The sequence below is a fragment of the Danio aesculapii genome, chromosome 23, assembly GCF_903798145.1.
Source record: "Danio aesculapii chromosome 23, fDanAes4.1, whole genome shotgun sequence".
NCBI lineage: Eukaryota > Metazoa > Chordata > Actinopteri > Cypriniformes > Danionidae > Danio > Danio aesculapii.
The window spans coordinates 42,061,969-42,089,683 of NC_079457.1; the positions used below are offsets into that span (position 1 = coordinate 42,061,969).

Below are 27,715 nucleotides of genomic sequence, written 5' to 3' on the forward strand. Positions count from 1 at the left end.
TTAACAAATTTCTGCAAAGAAAAAAATATTAATCTGATGCATTTTTACAGCAGTTTAATTCAGTGGATGTTTTCATCCCTATCATATCAAAAGGGTAGTTAATTACAACAGTGCACAAGGGTTAAGTATGAGTGAAATAAAGTGTTCATCTGTCATTCAGAGGTAAAAAAAGAAAAGAAAAGAACATACTGTACTTATTATGACCCACTGTAAGCCACTGGCACATTTCTCATTCTTTGTTATATTATTGAAGATTACATTGTATATGATTCAAGCTGACTTAAATGATTTTAAGGCTTATTTATTATATCTTCTTCCTTATTTAAGAGCACTTTTGTTGTTTACTTGAGGGATGTGGTCACTTTAATAGCTAATGCATGGATCCGATATTCTGATACGCATAAGGTATAACAAATGTGCTTATGTGGATAATCACTGAGACGGTTATATTTCCAAGACAACTTGATGTGTATATGTGTGCTTTGTGCAAAACTGTGCCTAAATACCCTAATGTAAGATTTTTTTTACCCTATTGGTTCTACTGTAGTGGAAACACTTCTCAAATGATCTCCTTTTTTTCACAGACAACAGGTTTGGAACAACATGAGAGTGAGTAAATGATGGCAAAACTATCATTCTTTGGTGGATTACCCCTTGTCTTATCAAGCAATTGCAGTGACATGGAGCCCCTGATTCCTTTGACGTGACTTTTCAACATGCTTCAGAACCTTCAATCGTCATTTTCCTCTGTTGTGCTGTTGGTTATTTTCCTCATTCAAATCTCACCCCGGCTAGCATTTGTGGTTTATTCTCCCAGTTCTTTGCAATCCTTGCTGTTTGTACTCCCTGTGTCGTCACCATTATTCTCAAGGATCACTCATTCTAGTCACGTACATCATATGTGACCTACAGAAACAGGCAAAATCAAAATTCACGTCTTCAGCATCAGTCCTGGTCAATTCATAGCATTCCACCTGAAGGGGAACAGATTGATTTAATCCAGGCCTTCACTGTCTTTCCTGTATGGAAGCTGTCCTTTTACATCAGCTCCAGATTTCTGAGCCTCCCTCCCGAGGAGCAGACAGTTTGGATGAGCATCTTCTGCGTGAATGAGAGCCCTTCCCTCCTCCCCTGAGCTGTGGAGCATCCAGCTGCTCAGAGCAGCAACCCAGCTGGACTCACTCAGTCTGGGTGGGGTTAACACTGCCCCATTTACATTCATGCCAAAGTCAATTCCAAGAAGCCACAGCTAAAGTCAGACTCGTTATTGATTTTGGAGTCAATCCAAACCATGGACGCGTAACTTAAAAATGAATCCAAGGTTGTGTTTACACTAGGCCTTAAAGTCTGTCTCGGGTGATCGGTTCACAAATGGTCAGACTGAGAGAGTTCAGTGTGTTTCTGCATAGTGATAAAGCTGAAAGAAGTCTAAAAAGTCAATTTAATCTCACCCTAAATGTGAGGTTTTAATTAAAAGTTGATCATTGTCATTTTGGTTGAGTGTTAAAAGGGCTTCACAAGATCTGTCTCAGTACATTCTGTTCAGTTCAGCATAACCTGGAAAGGTCACTCTATTTTCTAAATGCATGCATGTTATCGATTTCATTGTGACTGATTCATCCATACTGTTTTTAACCAGAATGCAATAACTCAGTCTTATCGTGAGATGACACTTCATTCTGGTAATGTATGTCATCCTCTCTAGTCATTTAGTCGATTTAAATCCATCTCTTACCATCGACAGCAAACTCTAATTCAAATCTCTCTCCACTCTGTCAACAGCTGATGAATTGAACCTGAAGTCATAGCCCTACTTTTTTTGCTAATCCTTTTCGCTCTAATATATGTCACAATAAGGAAGAAACAGATCTTCCAACTGTTTGCTGGCAGCTAGCTCTCAGCAACTCTCATATGGTCGCCCACTGAAGCTAAGGGCTGCACCAGGTCAGCACCTGGATTGGAGACCCCATGGGAAAGCTTAGGTTGCTGCCGGAAGAGGTGTTAGTGAGGCCAGCAGGGGGGACTTAACCTGCGGTCTGTGTGGGTCCTAACGCCCCAGTATAGTAAAGGCGCTCACTGAGCAGTATAGAGTCCCCGTCTTTTGGATGAGACGTTAAACCGAGGTCCTGACTCTCTGTGGTCGTAAAAAAAATCCAAGGATGTCCTCCGAAAAAGAGTAGGGGTTTAACCAAATTTGCCCACTGGCCTCTGTCCATCATGGCCTCCTAACCATCCCCATATCATAATTGGCTTCATCACTCTCTCTACTCTCCACCAATCAGCTAGTGTGTGGTGTGTGGTCTGGTGCAATAAGGCTGCCGTCACGTCTTCCAGGTGGATACTGCATAGGGGTAGTGGATGAGGAAATTCCCCCCTAAAGTGTGTAAAGTGCTTTGAGTGTACAGAAAAGCACTATATTATGTAAGGAATTATTATTATTATTGTTGTTTGTTATTATCATTATTATTTGCGACATTAAGACTAACTGCAAACAGGCTCTGATTCATGTTTCCCCTTAAACATTCAACCTTGTGTGATACAGTTTTGTATTCCAAATGAGACACAACATGACATCTAACAGTTAAATAATCTGAATTAAATATTCGCTCAACTAATTCGGATGATTCTCTTCTCAATATTTTCACTACATCTGAGGCTTGAGCTGAGGCCCTGGCAAATATTGCACCTCGCTGTGCCAAAATTCTGTTTCAGAACACCAAATGCATAATAAACCCAGCAGGATGATAATGATTATGGTGTTTGTCTCTGAGAGGTGGACAGGAACGCGGGACTACACGCTATAATTTAGCACCAGATTAAGCTAGGGGAAGATGGGAAGACAAAAAACTTCTACACGCCATGCTGTGACTTTTGAACTTGCTACTGTACTGGATTGTGAGGAGGTGTGTGTGTATGTATGTGTGTGGGGGTTTGGGTTCAGATGTGTTTGGAGAACAGCACAGCTCCTCATCCATCCTGTGGGATTGGCTCTGGTGTTTAATGTGTGTGTCTCTGGAGATGAAGATTCATTGCTTTAATAAGAGCAGTACAGACAGGAGAGAGAAGAGCGCACCATTACAGAGGGAAGGCTGATGGTTTGGGTCTTATGGTCTTTAATGATGGAAGGAGGCATCTGTTGCAAGCTAGTCTTTGTAGAAGGCACCCCTTGAGCCCTTTGTCACTGCCTCGTCTACGTATCTTTCTTGAACCCTGTCTCCAGTGGACTCATTGCGTTCTGTAGGATGGGGGATGTTTGAATGCTAATTTTAGGCTGAAAGATAGGATTGTCTTTGTAAGAGGTAGACAAAGGACAGTTGTGCTTTGGGGGCTTAATTGCTTATAGGTAAGGACAGGGATCTGGATGAAAAAATATTTGAAAATACAAGATAAAAGTGAAGACTGAATGTCCTAAAGGATGGTGAAAAGGTCATGTTACTAGAGGAAGTGTCTTCACCTCACTGGCTGATCACAGACCTTTGTCTCCATCCCATCTTCATATCTTTCTTAAACTGTCTGTGGTGAACACATTGCTTTCAGCAGGTTGAGGGAATGTTTGAATTTTTTTATCTTGGAGCGAAAGATGGTAGTGTATATGTGTGGGCATGTGCAGAGGCACCAACCTATGTGGTTAGGGTCAGGACAATTCCAAGGGTCCTGATTGGAGAGTGGCAACTTAGGAAACAGATATCTACAGGAATGGAATTTTGGCCCCTACAGGGAACACTAAGGGAGCCAACAAAACATAGAGGTGACATGGGAAGCAGAAACAGGAAAGAGGATGCATTTGTAAACAGCTGGGACAAAATAGATCACTTATGGCATACACAAATGTTTATACTAGGGGTGGTTTCTATGAAGGTGACATTATCAATCAGGAAGGACACCCAGAACCCAGTTTCTACCAAGAGAGACATTGCCCGCTCTCCCGGGGAACAGTAAGGTTGAAACTATAGTGGTTCCTCTAGGCATGTGCAAAAACATGAGTACACAAAGGTGAAGAATACATTTAAAAAGACCTAGGACAGAGTGTGAAAATCGAACGAGAAAACAATAAAGTTTGCAAGATGAAGGTGAAGATGATTGTCCTAAAAATGTGGGGAACTGTCATATGGAAATAGGCACTGTGCCTGGATGGTCACAGGCTATTAGTCCTGCTTTGTATGTGTCTTTGTGTGTGTGTGTTTTTCTTTTTTAATGGTTTCCCGATGGACATGTTGACGAATGTAGACTGAGGGAATGTTCATATGGTAATTTTGGATCAAAAGAGTGTGTAAGACATGTAACATGTGGGATTTAGCAGGGGTGTTGGACCGGTGGGTATGATTGATTTCAAGGAATCTGATCCGAGTAGAGCAACCCGTAATTAGATTTCTTCAGAAATGTAATCTGTCCCTGTTCCAGGCAAGACTAAAGGCCCATCCACACCACAACGTTTTTTGGGTAATGCCTTTTGAGTAAACAAAGGGTGACAATAGCCCCTTTCACATATACAGACCTTTCCTGAAAATTACTGGCAATTTTCCAGAAAGGTCTGAATGTGTGAACAGACCCTTTTTGAAAATACTGGTAAATTCGTTCCGGCTAAGAGAAGTTGGAACATTACCGGTAATTTGCCGGAATGCTGTGTGAACGCAGAAGGAAAATTGCCGGAAAGAGCGCATTCACGTCTAGAACGCGTGTATGTGAGACGTCTACTTTAGCCAATCAGAACACTCAGACGCATTCACATCCGCGCTGTTTATGAAGATAAGAGGCTTTGAATATTTTCCCAGACACATTTAGCTGCTAGGTGTTAGTCAGATGACGTTTCTATGTTCATTCTTAATGCCAACTGTGTAATAATTATCGATAAGATGCTTATGATAAGCCGTTGTTTGTTTACCTTCAAGCTCTGCTTCCTTCAGTTGTGTGATGCGTCGCGCTTGCACGTGAAGCAGCCGGTGAGCTCCAGCACACACACATATTATGTACATCTCGACATGCAAAAAGTTTCTCTATATATTTTCATCGAAGTTGTTCACAATACTTATCCATCCACAGAATTTGTAATAGTCAAATGTTTACAAATACAAGCGCAGCCGTTTAGAGCTCATTTCTGGTTAATGATGTCAGAATTTACTGGTATTTTAGAATAAATGTGTGAATGGTCTTTGCCGGAAAGATTCCTTAATGTCCATGCCTGTGTGAACAGCGCTTTTTTTAATTTAGCGGTTAAGTCGTTCTGGAAATCTTCCGGATATTTACTGGTATCACTGTGTAAAAGGGGCTAATGTGACACTAAAGGTCTATTTTTTTAGAAAATATCTTAATTAATTAAAAAAAAAATCTTAGTTCATTTTTTTGGTTTGATCTGCCGCGTTAAAAACGTTCAACCAATTAGATTGTTACTTTAGTTTATATCCATCACATGACGCTCAAGCACAAAATAGTTTAGCCGAGGACACCGTAATTGCAGGTCAATTAGGATTTGATAGTGAGTTTTAATTCACTTACTTTTATTTAATGGCTTGTAATTTTTTCCCACAAACTTTTAACTGGGTTTTTGTGTGCTGTAGTAGAGGAGTGTGTACTGGTGTACTTCTGCTTTTCATTCAGTGGTATCTAATGTCAGGGAACACTTTAGCATGTTCACTTTAGCAAACTTCTTAGAGTCAGACAATAAGCATGAGTGAAAATCATTGGTGCACATGAGACTTAAGATACAGTACAGTACAAGTTTTAAGAACAACAAACTTGACTTCTAGTTGATCATTTGGTATCAGAAGTGGCTTATATGAAAGGTAAAGGCCTCTAGTGTCACGGTTGCAGGTTTGTGCGCTTTCCGGAGTATCTGTTTTGTCACATGGGTTTGTGTTGTTTGTTTTTCCACGTGTATTTGTTTGGTCACGTGTCATGACGGCACTCAGCTGTTTGATTGATCACCAGCTGAGGTTCATTACTGAGCCTATATTTGGGCTACGTTTCTATGTCTCGATGTCAGTTCGTTGTGTTTGCTTATGTGTTTCTGTGTTGTGCTCAGGACTAGAAGAGTGACTGCTGATATTGGTTTCGTCCCTCTGTCCCTGCTCCAGAGTTCCAGTGTCCTCACCCTTTTTGTAGCCTTGTTGGCTTATTTTTCACGGCTACCATTAAAATATATCACTTGCATTTGGATCTATCTCGGTACTCTTATTTCACACGTGACATCTAGATTACGCTTATTTTACCAAAAAATATGATCATGCCTTGATTTTTTTTATTATTTAATTAGGACAGTAAGGTCTCAATAACTGACAGTGAATAACTGTCAGTTAACAGAAATAATTTACAGTATAGAATATAAAGTTATGGTGCAGTGGAAAAAGAATTAATATTGTCTATGACTCCCATGAGCGGGAGGACTGCATCCATACATCTCTGCAATGACTCAAATAACTTCTTAATAAAGTCATCTGGCTCCGAGATGACTCCCAGTGTTCATCAAGATTATTAGGACTCATCTTCAGTGCCTCCTTCTTCATCTTACCCCAGACATGCTCAATAATGTTCATGTCTGGTGACTGAGCTGGCCAATCCTGAAGCACCTTGACCTTCTTTGCTTTCAGGAACTTTGATGTGGAGGCTGAAGTATGAGAAAGAGCGCTATCCTGCTGAAGAATTTGCCCTCTTCCGTGGTTTGTAATCTAATGGGCAGCACAAATGTCTTGATACCTCAGGCTGTTGATGTTACCATCCACTCTGCAGATCTCTCGCACACCCCATACTAATTGTAACCCAAAACCATGATTTTTCCTTCACCAAACATTGGTCTCTTTGGAATATTTGGTCCATGAGGGTTCCAATATGTCTTCTGCAATATTTGTGATGATTGGGATGCAGTTCAACTGATGATTCCTTGGAAAAATCTACTTTCTGACACTTTTCCAAATGATCAACTAGAACTCAAGTTATTATTTGGAGCTCTTACAACTGGGGTCGATGACAAGACTTTTATCAGGTAGTGTAAATTACCTTTGATATCACAGCAGTTCTTAGGTGCAAATTCTTAGGAGAAGACAAACTGAAGAAAGCCTAGTGAAAAGTCCTGAAATAAGGCAGCATCTCCACAATACTGTGATTGGCCAATCCCAGCTCTTTGTCTCCACCTCATCTTCATCATTTTATCTTTCTCAAACTCTGTCTCTGGTGGACACATTGCCTTCTTCAGGCTAGTGGAATATTCAAATGCTAATTTTGGACTGAAAGATGGGAGTGTGTATGTAATGTGTGGGGGCGTGTGCAAAAATAGCCATTATAAATATGCATGGACCCCCAATTAAAATGACATACATTTTTTGCCAGAACTGATCTGAGAAATCACAAGCTCTCCGACAGTAATCCTTCATCTCAACACATCCCGTCGTGGTACATTCACAAAGTCATCTTACAAGACTGACTTTTTTTGCACAGTAGAGAGAAGGATGTGCAGTTCACGGTGTGTTTATGGTGCACCTAAGTCTTGTAATGCAGGCCATGGTCTTGTATTGGCATCAACTAATGAGCGAGGGCTGTCAGATGCTATCCGTCTTTCTAGTGTAAGGATCCCATCAAAACATACGCATCACTAGGCTAATGTAAGCATGTCACCTCCTGTATTTGCATCCATCTCCGTAGGGGTTCCAAGCTCATCGTGAATATTTCTTGTCAGCATGTTCATGCCATACGGAAAGAGTGTTATGAAGTGCCTGTAGGTGGGAAGTAGGAACTCTGGCTCAAATTTTACAACTTCCTTTGCATAATAGAAAGGCCACAGTTGTCAGCTTGTCATCCAACACTGGCAAATATATTTTCACTATGAATTAATATATATATTAATATGTAATTTGTTTACAAATTTATTATGAATGTATTAAAACATTTTGGTCCATATTGCCATGATAACATCACGCGGTTGCTGCAGATTTGTCGGCTACACATCCATGATGCGAATCTCCCATTTCACCACATCCCAAAGCTGCTCTATTGGATTGGGATCTGGTAACTGTGGAGACCAGTTGAGTACAGTGATCTAATTGTCATGTTTAAGAAACTAGTCTAAGATGATTCGCTTTTGCATATCTCGGTTGTAACGAGTGGTTATTTCGGTTATTGTTGCTTTTCTATCAGCTCGAACCAGTCTGGCCATTCTCCTCTGACCTCTGGCATCAACAAGGCATTTTTTGTGCCCACATCTGCCGCTCTCTGGATATTTTCTCTTTTTTCGGACCATTCTCTGTAAATCCTAGAGATGTTGTGCGTGAAAATCCCAGTAGATCAGTAGTTTCTGAAATACTCAGACCAGCCCCTCTGGCACCAACAACCATTCCACATTCAAAGTAACTTAAATCACCTTTCATCCCTATTCTGATGCTCGGTTTGAACTGCAGCAGATAATCATGAGCATCTCTACATGTCTAAATACATTGAGTTGCTGCCATGTGATTGGCTAATTAGAAATCTGCGTTAACGAGCAGTTGGACAGGTGTACCTAATAAAGTAGCCGGTTAGTGTATATTACAATTTATAGAATTAAATTTAATTGTTTACATTGTGCTCATAATGCTTTACACAATAAAACTAATGGTCTCAGTAATCACCTTGTCATCCAAAGAACTTAAAGTTTATTATGGATTTGGTATAAAAATATATAAATAATATGAATATGCAATATTTAACATAAATTTTATACATATTTTTCTTATTTATTCGACATTTGCATTTCATTATTTTGTTATTATTAAATATACACTACCGATCAAATGTTTTTTATTAATTATTTTTTTTTATTTATTTATTTTTTAAGATTATTCTGGTCATCAAGGCGGCATTTATTAAATGTAAAAAAAGTTAAATTGTTAAATATTTATTACAATTTTAAATAACTGCTTTCTTAGTTTCAAATGTAGTTTCAAATTAAATTATTGCTCCAGTCATTATTGCTTTTATTGCTATTACCATTAAGAATAATAATATTAATAAGACTAATAACAATTAATATTAGAGTGGTTTCTGAAGAATCATGTGAGACTGAAGACTGGAGTTATGAAGCTGAAAATTCATCATTAAAATCACAGCAATAAATGATTTCACAATTTTACAATTTATACTGTATTTTTGATTAATTTATACTGTATTTTGATTAAATGCAGCCTTGGTGAGCAGGAGAAGCTTATTTTAAAGCATTTAAAAATCCCACTGACCCCAAACTTTTGACTGGCAGTGTATGAGCAAAGTTTATTTTTGTGATTTTTATGTTTATATGATATATTTCACAAATTTTTGAAGAAATCGCATCATGTACTGTACAGAGAAAAGGACCGGGACGCAGCCCAGGCTTGACTTGAAACCCATGTGTCTCGACAAGCCCTTTATATTTCAGGAGTAACAAACTACCTTCTGTGCCACAGCTCTGAAATGAGTGTTGCATTTTTAAGATGACATGTCAAGTTAAAAATAGTTTTTACATTTGAGTTCAACTTTTTAAAACACGCTTGGAGAGAGCCATGTATTGTTGTTGCCCCATCGAGTTAAATTTGAGAACAGAATCTTATGTAAAGGTCCCCTAAGAAACATGTCTGTTTGGGGTCAAGTCAACTCAAAACCAGCCGAGAAACTAGTGAGTTTTAAAATGTCACTACACACCATCCATTTCATAGCTGTTTCTTTCTTTATTCTTTTTCTTTTTTGATGTTAATTTAAAATGATCAGAATGAATGTGCTTTTAAAAACAATCAAAGTTTTAAAGGGCCCCTGAAGTGCTTTGAAATGTGCATTTTTTTATTTGATGTTTGACATAATTTCAACTCAAAAATGAAGAGAGGGTGGGATATAGAGTAGCTCCTCCCTTTTTAAAAAAAACAGCCAATAGCGTTTCATTTTTAACACAGCTCTGCCAGTGAGAGAGCTTGAGCTCAAATGAAAAACAAATGAGAAACATCTTGAAGGGGGCGGGACATTTCAGATACCAGGGAGCATTTGATTCGTTAAGATTTGATGAGAAAAAGAAGTATGAGGTGATGTGAAAGAAATCGTTGATTAATTTAGGCGGAAGTGACAAACTGCAAGCTTCGTATGGTTATATCAGTTTTATATTTATATTTGTCACTGTTTTTGAGCACACTAGCTAATAGATATCCTTAAAACTAACAGACTGAAACTAATATCGCCATTTTTAATTTTAATTTCACGGCACCTTTATAGATATTGTGACATGGCTTATAGTCTATGGAGCTTAAAATATGCCAAAACAATCTGAATTTGAATTGTGTTTATTTGAATTATTAACAATTGTAGTTTAATTAGACTGAATATTAAATGCCATTAAAAAAATGTTTTGAATTTCTTCATTTGAATTTGAATTTGAACTTGAATATTGAGCATTTGAAATTTCAAGATAACTGAATATTTAAGGCAGATTTTTTATAGACGTATTTTTAAACTTCACCTTTTATTTGTTCTTAATTCATAGACTGCAGATATTTCGTTTGTAAAAATACAGTTTCAAGTTTTCAAGATAAAGAAATTCTGAACCTCAAGTTCAATATTCTATATTCAAAATCAGAAATTTAGATAAGTATGTCAGGGGTCATCAACAGGGAATAATAACAATAATAACAAATAAATTAACCAATCAGTTAAATAATTAAATAAACATTTGTCATGGAAAAAATAATGTAAAGGTGCAGTATGTAGGTTTGACACCCAGTGGTTGAACTAGATATTGCATACCTGGATCAAAACAAACGCAAGTGCAGGTTGCCAGATTGACGACAAAAACAAGGCTGATTTTAAATCGTGTTCTAAATTAAAGCAACGGCTCTCCATAGAAAGATTATTTTCCATATTAAAAGAAGTTTTTATTCTAACCAACTCCTCGAATTTATACATTTAAAACAGCTTTTGTTTATATTAATATTTTATATTAAAAAATTTCTCACAGGTGAACAACAGGAAAAATGACAATGATCACCTCAAGTACACCACATGTGCTTTATGCAGCGTTAAATGTTAATAAAGTTAGTTTGAATGCCATTTTACGATACATTAATTACCATACTACTGAAAGCAGCAGCAGCAGATAGTTTACATCAGATTTGAAAATAAAATAAACCATTTGAAATTGAACTTTAGAACTGTGACTCAGTGCAAGCCAAGTTAACAAATATCGATCATTCAGCATGTACATATAATAATGTTAAAGATGTGTGTAAATATGTATTAATTAGATTATAATCAACCTTACCATTTTGTGAGTGAGTGCATATTCTGTACTTCTGAACGGCTGCATTTAAATTTTTGTCATGTTTCGTCTGGTGCAAACAGCCAAACTGCTCCAAATCACTGCAAATCTCATCACGTAGCATGTTGTTAGGACACACGCTCACCTAATGTTTATGTTCATAATTTTATATTATTTGCTAATTATAACCTCATGTAAAGCTCTGAATCTGCGCCTCGGAGTCTGCTACTGTCCACTGTAGGTCTCATTTCGGTCACGGACACATGCTTTGAGAGCCTTCCTGACTGAATGAATGAAATATGCGATTTTCCATGAAGGCAACCCCGAATGCTGAAATATAATTGGCTAAACTGGCATTAGGTGGATTAAATTAATCAAAACAAAGACAGCATTCTGGTGCAGAAAACACATTTTCAAAGCTGAATATCTGACTTCAGCATTGTTTTACAGATAAACAAGAATGTTTTCTGTTAGCATGTTTTTTTAAATATCTGCAAACATGTTATGGTATTTTTATGCTTTAGATGAGTCAAAAACTAACATAAAGCACCTTTAATAAAAGGAAGATACCATCTATAAGTACTAATATTGGTGCCATTATAGTTACAAAATGAAACACCATAGCAGTTTCTGATTTTCTATTTTTATTTTCCAAGTGTGTGCATATTTTGTATTGCTGCAAACAACCTGCACATAAAATATTACAACTCAAAACTGACAACACAACATTTTGTTCCCTTCCTAATTTAGAAACAAGCCCCTTGACTCCCCGGGTCTTTTTTGGGTGTCATATTTTATTTACCGAAATGTGAAAATGTTCTAACAGGCCTGTCACATACAAATCAGCGTGGCACAATTTCATTTTAATTGACTGTTATCATGTTCTCTGCGCCGTATACCAGAAGGCAGGTAACAGAAATAGCTATGCAAATATAACAAACATTATATCTCAGAAGAATGCATAACAACGGCATGTTTACTTTGCTGTAAGATGAACAGCTGTCTAGCAAAAGCTACCAAGTGCCTCGGTGGTTTCAACATCTTCATTTCCTCCGACAAAAACAGATTTCACAATACTCCAGTGCATCGCCTCACATCAGATTTTTCCATGTAAATTCAGCACAGTCCTACACAATGTCCCGGTTATGCAATATTTGGTTTATTCCTGACCTCCGCTACTGTATCCCAGCCTGTCCCCTTGTGTGGATCCATGTGAGGGATTAAGGATTAGGGCCAGGAGCCGGAGCTGGAGCTGGATTACACAGCTAACCATTCAGGCTCTCTTTTTTTCTGATAAAGATGCTGTCACTCTCATCACTCCCTTCCTCGCTGATGCCATCAGTCTTGAAGACTGCGCTGAGAAACATCCACCATCTGTTGAATTATTTTCACTTCAGCATTATATTTCTGATCCTGCAATTATGCGAGACATCAGATAAATTATTCAGGGTCTAAAACAAAGAGATATTTCTGCTGCTTCTAGCAAGCAAAAGGCATTTAGATCTTTATAATGTAGGATACCTTTTTGCGAATAAGAAATAATTGTATTTCATGAATAAAATAATGACACAAATGTTTTCGATTATGTAATGTATACAATATCACGCTTATCTACCAAAAATAATACCTAAATAATAAATAAACATAACTACAAGCATGTCATTTAGTACATTTAGAATATAATATAGATATTTACATTAAGTGTGTGTGTGTGTGTGTGTGTGTGTGTGTGTGTGTGTGTGTGTGTGTGTGTGTGCATGAGAGTGTGTATTTACAACCCTGTCACTTAATAGTGTCATTCTTGCTAGAAAATTTTGCATTCATTTTGAATTGTATTCATATCCAGGTTAACTAAATCTAAAACATATTAAGTTAAACAAGATTATTCCACAAGTAACGGGAAGTAAACAACATGTAACACACAACAATACTAGACAAAGGCATATTCACACTGCGGAGCTTGAATTAATTGAATTCAACTTTAATTGCGTTTCTTATATATAGTATCTCCTAAGGGTGTGTTCACACTTGACAGGCTTGTTTTGATTAAATGAACTCTGGGGCTATTCGTCTGTTAAGATCTAAAAGGGATCTAAACAAACGGTAACACTTTATTTTGATGGTCCATTTGAGGATCAGTAGACTGTCTGCTTGATATCTGTTGATACTGCTCCTTAAACAGACATTAAACTGACTATAAGAAACTTTGCAAGTACATGTCAACTTACACTAATCCTAACCCCAACCTAACAGTCTACTTATAATCTAATGAGAATTAGTTGGCATGTAGATGCAATGGAACTTAAATTCAACAAGCACACCATCAAAATAAAGTGTGACTAAACAAACCAAAAACAGGATATAATGTTACAAGTTGTGACCATAAAGAGTATTTTCTAATGATAGTAAAGATGTTACTCAACACTGCATTATTGTTTGTATGATGGAGGAATTTGGGCTGTTGTTTTACATATTTATAAGCTGTTCTTAAGTTCTCAATTGATTAAAAGCCATCTCAGGTAAACTTATACCAGCGGTGCCCAAACTCAGCCCTGGATGGCCGGTGTCCTGCAGAGTTTAACTTCAACTTGTTTCAACACACCTACCAGGAAGTTTCTAGTTTATCTAGTAAGAGCTTGATTAGCTTGTTCAGGTGTGCTTGATTAGGGTTGGAGCTAAACTCTCCAGGACACTGGCCCTCCAGGACTGAGTTTGGGCACCCCTGACTTATACAAATAAGAGCATGTTTGGCCCAACACATCAGCCCAGCAATGATGTTCAGAAAGTTTTGCCACAACATACACATCATATGCTGTTCAAGATGACATCATATAATATATACACTACCTGACAAAAGTGTGGTCATCTATGTAAGTTTTAGCAACAACAAATAACAACTTGACTTCTAGTTGATCATTTGGTATCAGAAGTGGTTTATATGAAAGGTAAAGGCCTCTAGATTACGCTTATTTTACCAAAATAAAATATGATCATGCCTTGATTTTTAATGATTTAATTAGGCCAGTAAGGTCTGACTTTAGTTAGACAAAAGTCTTGTCGGTTAGCAGAAATAATGTACAGTATAGAATATAAAGTCATGTTGCAGTGGAAAAAGAATTAATATTGTCTATGACTCTTATGAGCTTGGAGGACTGCATCCATACATCTCTGCAATGACTCAAATAACTTATTAATAAAGTCATCTGGAATGGCAAAGAAGCCTTCATCTTACGCCAGACATGCTCAATAACATTCATGTCTGCTGACTGGGCTGGCCATTCATGGAGCACCTTGAACCTCTTTGCTTTCATGAATCCTGCTGAAGAATTTGCCCTCTCCTGTGGTTTGTAATGTAATGGGCAGTACAAATGTCTTGATACCTCAGGCTGTTGATGTTGCCATCCACTCTACAGATCTCTCGAACACCCCCATACTGAATGTAACCCCAAACCATGATTTTTCCTTCACCAAACTTGACTGATTTCCATGAGAATCTTTGGGGTTCCAATAGGCCTTTTGCAGTATTTGTGATGATTGGGATGCAGTTCAATAGATGATTCATCTGAAAAATCTACAGTACCCTCTGCCACTTTTCCAATTGATCAGCTAGAAGTTATTATTTGTTGCTCTTACAACTGGTATTGACAAGAAGACTTTTGTCATGTAGTGTACATCACTAAATTCAAGTCGACCTCCTTAATAACTTTTAAAAACAATAATAAACTACTGCTTTTTCTTCAAAAATACTAAATAATAGTGCAGTAATCACTGATCTTTATTCTTGAAGCACAAGCAGAATTAATTTCTGTGTAGAAAATGATCACTAAATATTATAGGACGACTTGTGAAGAAATTGATCCTTTCACAGGAATGCTTTAAATGCACAATATGTAGGTTGTTTTTTTTATTAAAATGAAAATCCCTCGTACAGTAATATGTATATTTTACTAACTTATGTACTTATATTATCCCAAATGTTTCAACTCACTCTCAATTTCAGGTTTGGTTTTATAGAAAATCATCAAAGATGCTTAAATACAGAAATAAGAAGCTTTAATACAGAAATACTTTAACATGGAGCTTTAAACAAAAATGGTTCTTCTCATGTTATGAATATTCCCAGCTGATATTGAAATTTGAAGTTGTTTTAAAAACAATCTGTTCACAGTCATGTAAAAAGCTGCATACAACAGTATTTCACAATTTCTCTGTTGGGCCTGTGGTGAGGCTAGTTTGAGAAGACACGTGCTGTTCTAGAGTGAATGACGTTGGTTTCATTGAGATTGATAGCTGTACGTGTGTGTGCTTCTTCTCCTCTGGACAGGTGGATGCTGTCATGCCATTTGGGTGCCTTGCTCTGCGAGATGGGCGAACATACAACAGCCTGTCAGACATCACTGACAAATACGAGATCGGACAGGTCCTCAAGGCGTGAGTGTGCATAGATCTGCTATTATAGCCTTAAGAAAGCCAGTCCAGACACATGATCTCATTAAACATTAATTGAGAATGCATTTCTTACAGTACACTGGTGGGGTTGGTTATAAATAAAGCCGATTTACAACTGTACGGGGTGTTCATTGCGGCATAAAATCCAGCAATTAGTATAATTTCTCTCTGCAGGAAAGAATTTTGTGAGCTGTGCCTGGTGAAGGAGCGACAGACGGACAAGGTTTATGTGTGCAAGAAATTCCTCAAGAAGGATGGCAGGAAAGTGCGGAAGGCAGCCAAGAACGAGATCATGATCTTGAAAATGTACGTGGTGACTCAAAACATCAACAGATGACGCAGGGTTTTGTGAGAGCGCTCATCTGAGAGGACAAAGACAGAATTTCAAGAGATTTCACGGAAATCATAATTAGGCCTGCGTGTAATTTTATACTATGTCGATGAGATATTCGAGATGGAAACCGGGGACATTTTCCAGAGCTCAAGACAGCATTGAAATCTCACTTATGTTTAAAAAAAATAAGACAATACGTTTAATATATTGTTATTTTCAGTTCATATTTGGGCTGTCTTCAGAAAACGGGGATATCTGACCACCCTACTTAAAGGGATAGTTCACCTTAAAATGTAAATTTGCTATTAATTCACCCACCCTCAGGTCAACCTGTATGATTTTTAGCTGAAGCTGTGGTGATTTAAATAGTGCAAGTCAATAAGTGTACACAGTGTGTTTACATGCAAGTTTTTGCTCAGTAAGCTGCATACGATATACCTGGATGTTTTTGTCGGTTAAAGGTCAAAAACGGCTTAAACAAAATCTGATTGGAACAGGTCATTTTTTCCCAAAACCTATTTCGCATTGCTTGTAATTACCTTTATCAGCATTCCAGCAATTTAATTCATGTGCGCACATCTAATCGATTTCCTTCCAATCGTTATCTTTGAATTCCATCAAGACTTCTTGCTCTTTACTGCAGGCACATCTATATAGAGTTGGCGGTAATTTTTCGAACTTGGGCTGCACAATATGTTGTTTCAGCATCGATATCACAGTGTGATAATTCACAATAGTCACATATACACTGTTTAGTCTGTTTTATAATTGATCATTTTCATGTGTTTTTGAGGCATGTGACTAAATTAGGATTTTAAAAGCATTCAGACATGAGGAACTGTACCATTTGTAACTAATAACTAGAGTCATTTGATTGAGCATCTATCGATCCTGAAACCCGATCTGATACTTCCATAATACATTAACAAATGTGAGGGGAGCGAAGAAACAGATCCAGGATGTTTCTTATTTTTTATTTAGTTCACATTATTTTGACATTTAACAACTCTGTTAACAAACAGAGCACTTCTGTGTGGTATCTTGAATCAATCAATCAAGTAAAAAATTACTTAAATTCTTCACTTTTGGACTTCGGTGCAACAGTAAATATGAAAAAAACAATATAAAAACAAATAGCACGTCATCTTAAAATACCCAGCAGGTAATCCCAAGTTTACATATCTCACAGTTTGCTTTTGGCAATGTTGTCGTCATCAACTTTATAATACTTCCAGAATGCAGACATACTTGCGCTTTCTGCTTCAAGCTGCTTCAGTGTTCTACTTTGCTTGTGTTGTGCCGAGAAACGCACCCCTGCGGCAAAATACACTCCTTCATAGACTTTCATTAGCATTCTAAAAAAAAAAAATCAAAGGCCATAATTGATTAAAACGTAAAATGTATTATTATTTTGATAGACAAAGCAAGTACAAGAAGTGAAATGCATTTTAAAAGGCACTAGGTTTACAAATAAATGTAAAATAATATTGACTCTAGTGTAGCTTAAAATTAGGCTTTTTGGTGGGTTTTAAACAGACATTTAGTCTACATGGAACACATAACATTGTTGTTGCTGTTTTAAACTAAACCACTGATTAAACAATTCACTTAATCTCATACAGTTGAAGTATTGGCCCCCTGAATTATTAGCCTCCTTGTTTATGTTTTTCCCCAATTTCTGTTTAACAGAGAAAAGATTATTTCAGCACATTTCTAAACATAATAGTTTTAATAACTCATTTCTAATAACTGATTTATTTTATCTTTGTCATGATGACAGTAAATAATATTTGACTAGATATTTTTCAAGACCAGGGGTCACCAAACTTGTTCCTGGAGGGCCGGTGTTCTGCAGATTTTAGCTCCAGCCCTAATCAAACACACCTGAAAAAGCTAATCAAGGTCTTACTAGGTATACTTGAAACATCCAGGCAGGTGTCTTGAAACAAGTTGGAGCTAAATCCTGCAGGGACACCGGCCCTCCAGGAGCGAGATTAGTGACCCCTGTTCAAGACACTTCTATACAGCTTAAAGTGACATTTAAAGGCTTAACTAGGTTAACTAGGCAGGTTAGAGTAATTCGGCAAGTTATTGTATAATGATGGTTTGTTCTGTAGACAGTCGAAAAACAATTAGCTTAAAGGGACTAATAATTTGACCTTAAAATAGTTCATAATTCTTTAAAACTGCTTTTATTCTAGCTGAAATAAAACAAATAAGACTTTCTCCAGAAGAAAAAATATTATCAGACATACTGTGAAAATTTCCTTCCTCTGTAAACATCATTTGGGAAATATTTAAAAAAAAATGAAAACAAAATCAAAGGGGGGCTAATAATTCTGACTTCAACTGTATATCTACTGTAAGGGAAGGGTTCCATTCATGAAACTCACCTCAGTCATGCTCATTCGTGTCATAACTCTATTATTATTATGTATTACATCAATTTGAGTTAATATATGGGGGGCATTTTGCGTCAAGTATGCGTTTCTCAGCACAACACCGGCTTTTAACTAATAGAGTCACTGCAATAAAGTGATGTCATGCTGTTTCTGTGTAAAGTCAAGAAAGAGGTCTAACTCTGTGCCACTGCATAATTATAGATGTGTTAAAAAATAATGAGAATATTCGAGTCCTGATCGGGAGGTAACATCCGATTCCAATCAAGTCTGAAAGCGCATAATCGGGCCTGAATTCTGTTCATGTGATCGGATCTGGACATCCCTACTAATAACGATTAATTTTATTGAATTGTTTATAAAACGAAGACTATGCAGTATGATTTTAGATTTTATTATTCAATTACTGTATACCTGAATACAGTTAGACTCCTCGGAAAACAATAAAATGCTGTTTCATTTGTATATTTTTCTTTATTGAATTTATCTATGCTTGTATATTGGTTATTATATTTTATGCACTCCCCTACAGAATCATCCCAATCAATTCCAAATATATAAATTCTTTCCAAATAGTTATGCAAGTCATCTAGTGAAATTGTATTCATATCGCAATATATATCGCAGAATAAAAAAATATCGCAATATTAGATTTTTCCAATATCATGCAGCCCTATTCCGTACCCCATATAGAAATCTAATATATACACATTATCCAAATTATGCATGTTTTTGCAACATTAAGATATATATCTTTTATAAAGGACATGTTTTATTTATGTGGAATCCAATAATGAGCTTTTATGTCATGCGTGTGTATTTGGCATATTTTCCATGTATCAGATTTCTATATTGGACACAAAATTACACATTAAACGTTTCTAAAGCACAAAAGTACATCGTTGAATAGTTCAGAATTCAGAATCCAGTAAAGAAGTGTTAACATAAAATAGCACAGCTTCTGGCAGATTTCCCTACCGACATTTGTTTTAGCTGCTGATGCTGATGTTTGGGCTGTGAAATATGAAAAACCTTAGAACACATATTTCCGCGAAGCCGGTTTACTAATTTGCATGTAAACACACAAAAAACTGTTTTCTTAACTAATGTATTTTTGATAGTTCTCCACTTGTAATGTAAATACACTCAATGGTTACAGGCACTTTGAGAGTTAAAAATACATATACAGGCAAAACAAAATGAATACATGTGGCTCCTGACTAGGGCTGAACAATATATCGTTCGAGCATGGATATTGCAATGTGTGGATCTATTTATCTAGACCAGGCATGGGCAAACTCGATCCTCGAGGGCTGGTGTCCCTGCAGAGTTTTGCTCCAACTCTAATCAAACACACCTGAACACCCTAATTAGTGTCTTCAAGCTCACTAGAAAGCTACAAGCAGGTGTGTTTGATTAGGGTTGGTGCAAAACTATGCAGGAGCCCTCCAGGATCGAGTTTGCCCATCCCTGATCTAGACTGTTTTATTGAAGATTAAAAGATAAAGATATTATTAAATATAATTTTACATTAATGTATAAAATTATTTATACAATGATGACCATGTTATTTAACATTTGATTGTTCAATTTTTGTCTTTAAATACTGTTAGACTCCCATAAAAACCATTAAGCAATGTTTATTTACCTTTTATATTTTTGTATTTACATACTGTATGCTTGTAATTTATTACATTCTATGCAAATGCACTGCATAGAAAAAGACTTGATCACCCCAGTCATCAGAAATCGTGAAATCTTTTCGAATAGGGCTATTTAAATCATATAGTGAATTATATTCATATAAAATATTGCAATGTCCGATTTTTCCAATATCATGCAGACTTACTCCTGACGATAAATTGAGATGTCATTAAGCTTACAGTCAACAATGTCATAAACATACTTTAATTACTTAGTAATTAAACATAATGCTGTCTTTTTGTAAGACCTCAATGTATCTTCAGGAGCTTGACGTACTCATTTTAATTTGCCTGCATATATTTTGTTTGACTCTCAAAGTGCCAGTAAACTGTTGAGTTACATTATATGGATCACCGTGTGCCATTATTTCTGTCCTCTCTCTCTCTCACTCTTCTTCAAGCACTTTTAATGTGAGATAAAGAAACTATTCAGCTTGTTTGCTGTGATGTGGTTCTTCCAGGGTCAAACATCCAAACATCTTGCAGCTGATTGATGCATTCGAGACCAGAAAAGAGTTCTTCATCATACAAGAGCTGTGAGTCTGACCTGCACTTTCCGTGATCAGTCATGTTCCCTTTTCCCAGAGTCATTCAGTAGGCCAAGGACACATCATTCTACATCAGAACATCACTTTGGGAAATGCACTTCTTCTGTCTCTGCTCCTCATGCAAATATCCACAACCAGCTACAAATCTATTCAAACCCTGTCATCTGATTTCGCATGAGTGACTTTGACATGCTAATGAAGCTGTTACGATTACAGTAATGAGTGGTCCTTATAGAAAATATAATTTCTGAATATTTTAGTCATTTAAATTTCGATTTAGATCTGAAAGGATCTTATATGTAGCTTGCAGGATGCTAGGCTGCAAATCTAGTGTACCTCAAATTAAATATCTGTAACACTTTACAGTAACAGTGCATGAATAATGATATGTAATTACAGTATGTAAACCATAGACTGTAAAATATATGGACGGAGTATCCGTGACGTCAACCATAGGTTTCTGAAGAGCGCAAAAGAAGCCACAAGTAGGCGCGGCCAACCGTCGCCATTTTGTTCGCGCGTCATCGCACCCAAGGCGGGATACCAAACAAGGGCAAAGAGGCGGAGAGTGGGCGGAGCTACAGACACCTGCTGGCACTTTGCTTAGACCTGGCAGACAGACTTTACTTTGGGAGAAACGCTTAATACTTTATTAACTGCGACTCGTTTGTGTTCTGACCACATGTGCTTGGCTGTACACTATATCAGTAAAGTGATTAGACTTTCAAAAACACTGTAGTAATACATTGAGCCACTAAACATTGCTCTTATGACGTTTTTCTACAGGAGGAAAACGCGAATTACTTCCAAACACTTCAGATATAGTGTGTGTGTTAGTAAATGCAAGACTATTGATAAAATCCAGCACAACACTGTATGACAACGCTTCAAATGACTGTTCTATAGCCTACAGCTAATCAATCTGTCAGATTCTGGAGTGCTTTACGGGTCTAAAGAAAAATATTAATGATAAATGATCTTAAATAAAACAAATACATTTATAGAGATGGTATACACGTATATAACTTTACTCACATGGGAAACGGAGGCCACGTGAACGGTTTGTGAGCACAATTAAATGCACACAGCATCCCATATCATCTGATAATTGTAAGAAATAAGTCCAAAAGGCAGCTGACTGTGTAAAGCCACATAAAACAACACAAAAATACGATGAATATGCCGAGATCAGTGGCTAATCTGCCGGATTCAGCTGAGGTGAAGTGAAGCTTAATTATGCAAACTTAATATAACATAAAATAAAGGAAATGGATGAGTTATAAAAAAATTCACCCCCCTCACAGTTGTCATGGAGGGTAATAATAGCTATATGAACCAAAATCGTTCTTTGTACCAGGCTGTAAACACCTTTTTTTCTGCTGTAAAGTTGGCCATTCTAACAGAGGGCTCAATTGCACTTTGCTCTATTATGGAGCCAGGACTAGCGGAATTTTGATGAATTGCAGTTTCAGTTACTTCCGTATTGGCCTCCCGAGGGAGAGCGGGAGGTTGCCGCTTGATGTAAACTAAACATTACTACGAACTAAGGGTGAGTTAATGTATGCGCTAATCATGAACTAATTTTTACTACGAGCCACAAGTTCATTTGTGAATAACAGCTACCATAATTACTTCTCAGTTGATGATTGTTTGTTAATTTATGTAATAATTACCACATTAGTTTATGCTTAATTTAACCATCATGAACTCGTGATATGTTCATGAATAATTATATCATGACTTTCCTTAAAGGGGCACGTCGTCATTTACCCATTCTTAACTACTCATCAACTCCTTATGCACGTCCGTCTAGTGCGTCTACACTGAATAATAACAACAGAAATTATGTCAACATCAACATGAACAGTTTAAACACAGGAGTTCATGAGTAGCTAATAGTGATGTGCCCCTCCAAGTAAAGTCATGACATAATTATACATTAACAGCTCATGTGTCCATGTTGGTTACATTTAGCTTAAACTTAAATGTTAATTAATACATTAATAACATCATGTACTAACAAGTAATTAAGGTAGCCGTTATTCACACATGAACTCTTGTGACTCATGTGGTAGTTAAAGTTAGTTCCTGATTAGTGTGCACCTAAACTCATCATTAACTCTTCATCATTAAGTAAATGTTTAGTCTACATATTAATACATCATTGTTCATGTACTGTTGTTGTAAAGTGTTACCGAAATATCTTAATTGTTTGAAGGACGTCAAATGTCATATTGGTGGTAAACTCTAAATCACAGCTTCACTGTTTACATGTGAAAAGAAAACATTGTGCATTTACTCATAAACGAACATATGTGGATACAAGTTTAACATGATTCAAATTATGATGCAAATGCTAATGTGTTATTATAGGAAAAATAAATGGAAACGTTTGTAAATTTACTTGTCATAGAACAAAATCTACACTGTAAAATGTGATTAGTTGCTTGACTTAAAAAAGTGAGTAAAGTTTTCTCTTTAAAAGAGACAAGTTGACTTAACTCAAAAAAAATAAAGATTTAGAACTTGGAACTGTTAAGCTGACGTAACACCTTTCACTAAACAAGTTGACTTAGAATGATTATTTTAATTCATAATTTTAAGGCAACAAGTTTACTCACTTTCTAAAGTAAAGTCAACTATTTGCTTTTTACCTTGTAGAGTTGTAAAAATACTGAAAGTCAACTTTTCATCACATGATTTGCATAATGACAAAATGACTTAATTTCATTCATTCTTATTAATCTATTTCTAAAGTATTATTATTATAAAACATGCACACAAACCCCTAATGAACAAATATACACAATAATGCAAATGAATATTTTCAAGAGACACAACATTGGATCACCAAACTCAAATTTCAGTTAACAGCACTTAATTATACAATTAATACACTTAATAATACACAAATAAAACTTAATAATACAATACAATTGGATGCAAGGATTTATAACAAATTTTATTGTAAACTTATTGTATTGTTACACATTTTATTGCTCATTGTTTACAATAACTAATTTGGTACAATAACTACATGGAGATTGTACATAAGAGATTGTACAATAACTCATTTTAATGGAACCTTGTTGTAAAGTCTTAAAGATTTTCTTTTAATCATAATTAATATGTTCATATAAATTATTATATTATATTTATTGAACTTTTAATGTAATGTAATGCACATTTGAGCATGTTTTTATGTAACGGTTTTCCAGAATCTTTCAGTTATAGCATTGTGATACTTACTATCCCATAGCAGTTGCTAATTATTTCATTATGAACCACAACAACAGATTTTTGGTCTTTTTGTGATGCTCAGGGGCATCCCTCTACAATTTAATTTCCATAATGTAATGTTTTTATTCACTAAGTATATATTAAAACATGGCTGTTCGTCTGTCTATATTATATTCACAATAGCAGTATTTTTCCAGCTGTCAGTTTTTTTTCCAGCTGTCAGGCCATCTCTCAGCCCAAGGTCAGCGTTATTCAGAGGCCCTTGGGCATTGGACCTATTGGCCCTAGGCATAATCCCTCCATGACTTATGTATTAAATTTAAGCAACCTTATTTCCTATTACATAAAGAGTAAACAGGGATTAACTTTACAAATATATCCAAATCTCCCTTTTTTTGACTGTGTGTTTATCACAGGGCCACAGGTGGAGATGTGTTTGACTGGATCTTAGACCAGGGTAACTACACAGAGAGAGATGCGGCCAATGTGATCCGCCAGGTCCTAGAAGCCGTGGCGTACCTTCACTCCCTCAATATAGTCCACAGGAACTTAAAGGTTGGTTGCGATCATAATTTGGCATTATTTATTAATGGAAAAGTACATTGCATTACATTTACCGGCCACTTTATTAGGTACACCTTACTAGTACCAGGTTGAACCCGCTTTTTCCTTCAGAACTGCCGTAATCCTTCATGGCATAAATTCAACAAGGTACTGGAAATATTCCTCAGAGATTTGGGTCCATATTGACATGATAGCATCACATAGTTGCTGCAGATTTGTCAGCTGCACATTGATGATGCAAATCTCCTGTTCCACCACATCCCAAAGGTGCTCTATTGGATTGAGATCTGGTGACTGTGGAGGCCATTTGAGTACAGTGAACTCATAGTCATGTTTAAATAACTAGTCTGAGATGATTTGCACTTCATGACATGGCACGTTATCGTGCTGGAAATAGCCATCAGAAGATACGCTGGTACACTGTGGTCATAAAGGGTTATTTGAGTTACTGTTGCCTTTCTATCAGCTAGAACCAGTCTGGCCATTCTCCTTTGACCTAGAGATGGTTGTGTGTGAAAATACCAGTAGATCAGCAGTTTCTGAAATACTCAGACCAGCCCGTCTGGCACCAACAATCATGATATGTTCAAAGTCTCTTAAATCACCTTTCTTCCCCATTCTGATATTCGGTTTGAACTGCAGCAGATCGTCTTAACCATGTCTAAATGCATTGAGTTGCTGCCATGTGATTGGCTGGTCAGAAATATGCGTTAACGAACAGTTGGACATGTACCTAATAAAGTGGCCGGTGAGTATGTGGAATGCAGCTGGGTTGTTTGTAATATTACCCTGTGCTTTTCCTTCATTTTTTGCCCTTTAATATGAAGAAAGGTTCGAATGCATGAATATAAAGCTGTTATTCCATGTTAAAGAGGCGATATGATGTTTTTTTAAAAGGCCATTCTTTTGTTTATTGTGTACTAGAATAGGTTAGCATGCTTTAAAGCTTTAAAAAATGTATTATGTTTCACATTTCTTCACATTATAGCGGTTTACACGACACTGTTTTCATCTAAAAATGGAAAACATTTTATGGGTTGTAGGCATTAATCTACACAACAGTGGCATTATGTAGGCCTGATGCTTTCACTTTAACTAAGTTTTAAAGTGCACATTTTGAAAATGGTACAATTATCTTCTCCGTGTGAAATTCTGTCAGCAAGTAGAACACAAGCTTATTTCTGTGACATGCTCAACAAGTTCAAGGAGACAGAGATGGCAGAAAGTACATCTTGTGTTTTTACAAATTCAATTCAAGGTTATTTTTATAACGGATTTTACAATAATAATTGTTCCAACGCAGCTTTACAAAAGATGTGTGTTATTACATTACAATCAAAATCAGAAAAAGATAAGGTGTGGGTAGGATGGGCAGTATAGCTGTCAAGTGTATACATTAATCTGCAGTTATACAATATAATTTACTTTTCAAAAGGATGATATCTATTCTACTTTTGTAGATTTATTATTTATCTTATTGAGTCCTTGTAACATGGAGTGTTTAAAAGAAAAATGCATATAGAGAGGAAAGAGTGTGTTTCCTAAATGCGCAATATTTTGGTCATATTTATACTCGAATAATATTATACTGCTATTGCACAAGAGCCTCACAAGCACACACACAGTATTTAATTTATAGCACTGATAAATTGACATTGCAGCCTGCTCAACATCAAACTAAGCTGCAAAAAAAACTTAAACTGGTAAAAGAGATGTTATGGTAAGGACATTTTCACACGAAACATTTTTTAATATTAGATTTTTCCATCACTTTAAAAAAAGAAGTATCATTGACGAAAAATGTTTAGTTAACACAACCTCTTAAGCATATCGTTTTTGCCTATGTGGCATGTTTTGAACCGATTCCTACAAATGATTGACCAGCTGACTCAGTGTGTTGTGATCGGCTTAAGTGAAAATAATATCACAGATATTAATAAAAATGTTCAGTTTCTAAAGCAATTTTCAGCACAAACTGTTAATAATGAATTTCAAGGCTGAGTCAGATTCCGAGAATACAGATGATCAAGAAGAGAGACCAGAACCAAGTTCAAGAATAAATTAAGCAAACCATTTGACAGTGTTTTTATTCTGCAGCACTCTCAAAGCAGCATCTCCATGACATGGCACAACACTACAATTTACTAAATCCTTGCTTTCTTTCTTTGCGTTACTCGTAATATTTCAGAATATGACACACATGTTTGTGAGAGAAATATCTGACCCATGATGGCTAATTTAAATCTGTTAAAATAAACCTTTTGTTGAAAATTATGTGTGTAAATTTACAGATATTATACATGCACAAACAGATAAATTACACACTAAAGGAATAGAACAACATAATGTGCTGCATGCATGTGTGTGCTGTGGTGTATTAAATGATAATCAGTTATATTAATCAAACGCCTTGTCCTCTTTGACTCATAAAACTGTACAACTGTAATATTACAGGTGCTCCCTGTGGGTGTCATTATTGTTCGAAACAAATATAAAAGGAGCCAACAGTATTGCTGCCTCCTGTGGATCTAATGCTTCATACTAAAGTCATTAAGGTTATGAAGCTGTTTGTCAGGAGACAACACGTGTTTGCAGTGCCCTCTAGTGCACGGCAGCAACATGCTGTGCAGGATATTAGCGGCAGACACTCTTTGTTGCTCAAAGCTCATTCTTGTTAATCACGCATAATTCTTTGTTGCCTCCTGGGTGTTTTTTTGATGGAACTTTAAAGCGTTGCCTTTTAAAGAGATAGTTCAGCCAAAAATTGAAAAGTACTAATCATTTATTCTGGTTCCTTTAGGAGTTTCTTTTTTCTGTTGAACACAAAAGAAGATATTTTGATAAATGTTGGAAATCAGTAGCCATTGACATCCTCCCCCATAAAATAATAAACTAAGAAATTCACGTTTCCACTATTCTTCAGAGTATCTTCCTTTTGTGTTCAACAGAACAAACAAACTCAAAGAGGTTTGAAACAAGTAGAGCACGAGTTAATTATGACAGAGTTTGTATTTCTCTGTAAACTATCCCTTAAGGCTTGTGCTTGAAATATCCCAGACTGAGAATCAAATAGTTGGTCAGCTTTGTTTTTGCTGAATTATATTTAAGACAGAACTCATTATTTATATTGAGTGTGAGTGAACAGTGTGTTCTGTCTGCTCTCTCTAAAGAGGAATATCAACATTATTTGGGACAGTGACCTCTTACAGTATTCTTTCATACATTGGCCTCATGCCATGTCT

General features: G+C 36.4%; 1 protein-coding gene across 1 annotated transcript in view; it reads left to right on the top strand.

The window, feature by feature from the left end:
• Positions 1-27,715, top strand: part of camkvl (CaM kinase-like vesicle-associated, like) — a 72,375-nt gene that overhangs the window by 37,599 nt on the left and 7,061 nt on the right. The window contains exons 2-5 of the mRNA XM_056449770.1: positions 15,561-15,667; positions 15,860-15,991; positions 20,583-20,657; positions 24,326-24,464. Of these exons, the coding sequence (XP_056305745.1) occupies positions 15,573-15,667; positions 15,860-15,991; positions 20,583-20,657; positions 24,326-24,464 (441 nt within the window). The 5' untranslated portion in view covers positions 15,561-15,572. The remainder of the gene's footprint in view (positions 1-15,560; positions 15,668-15,859; positions 15,992-20,582; positions 20,658-24,325; positions 24,465-27,715) is intronic.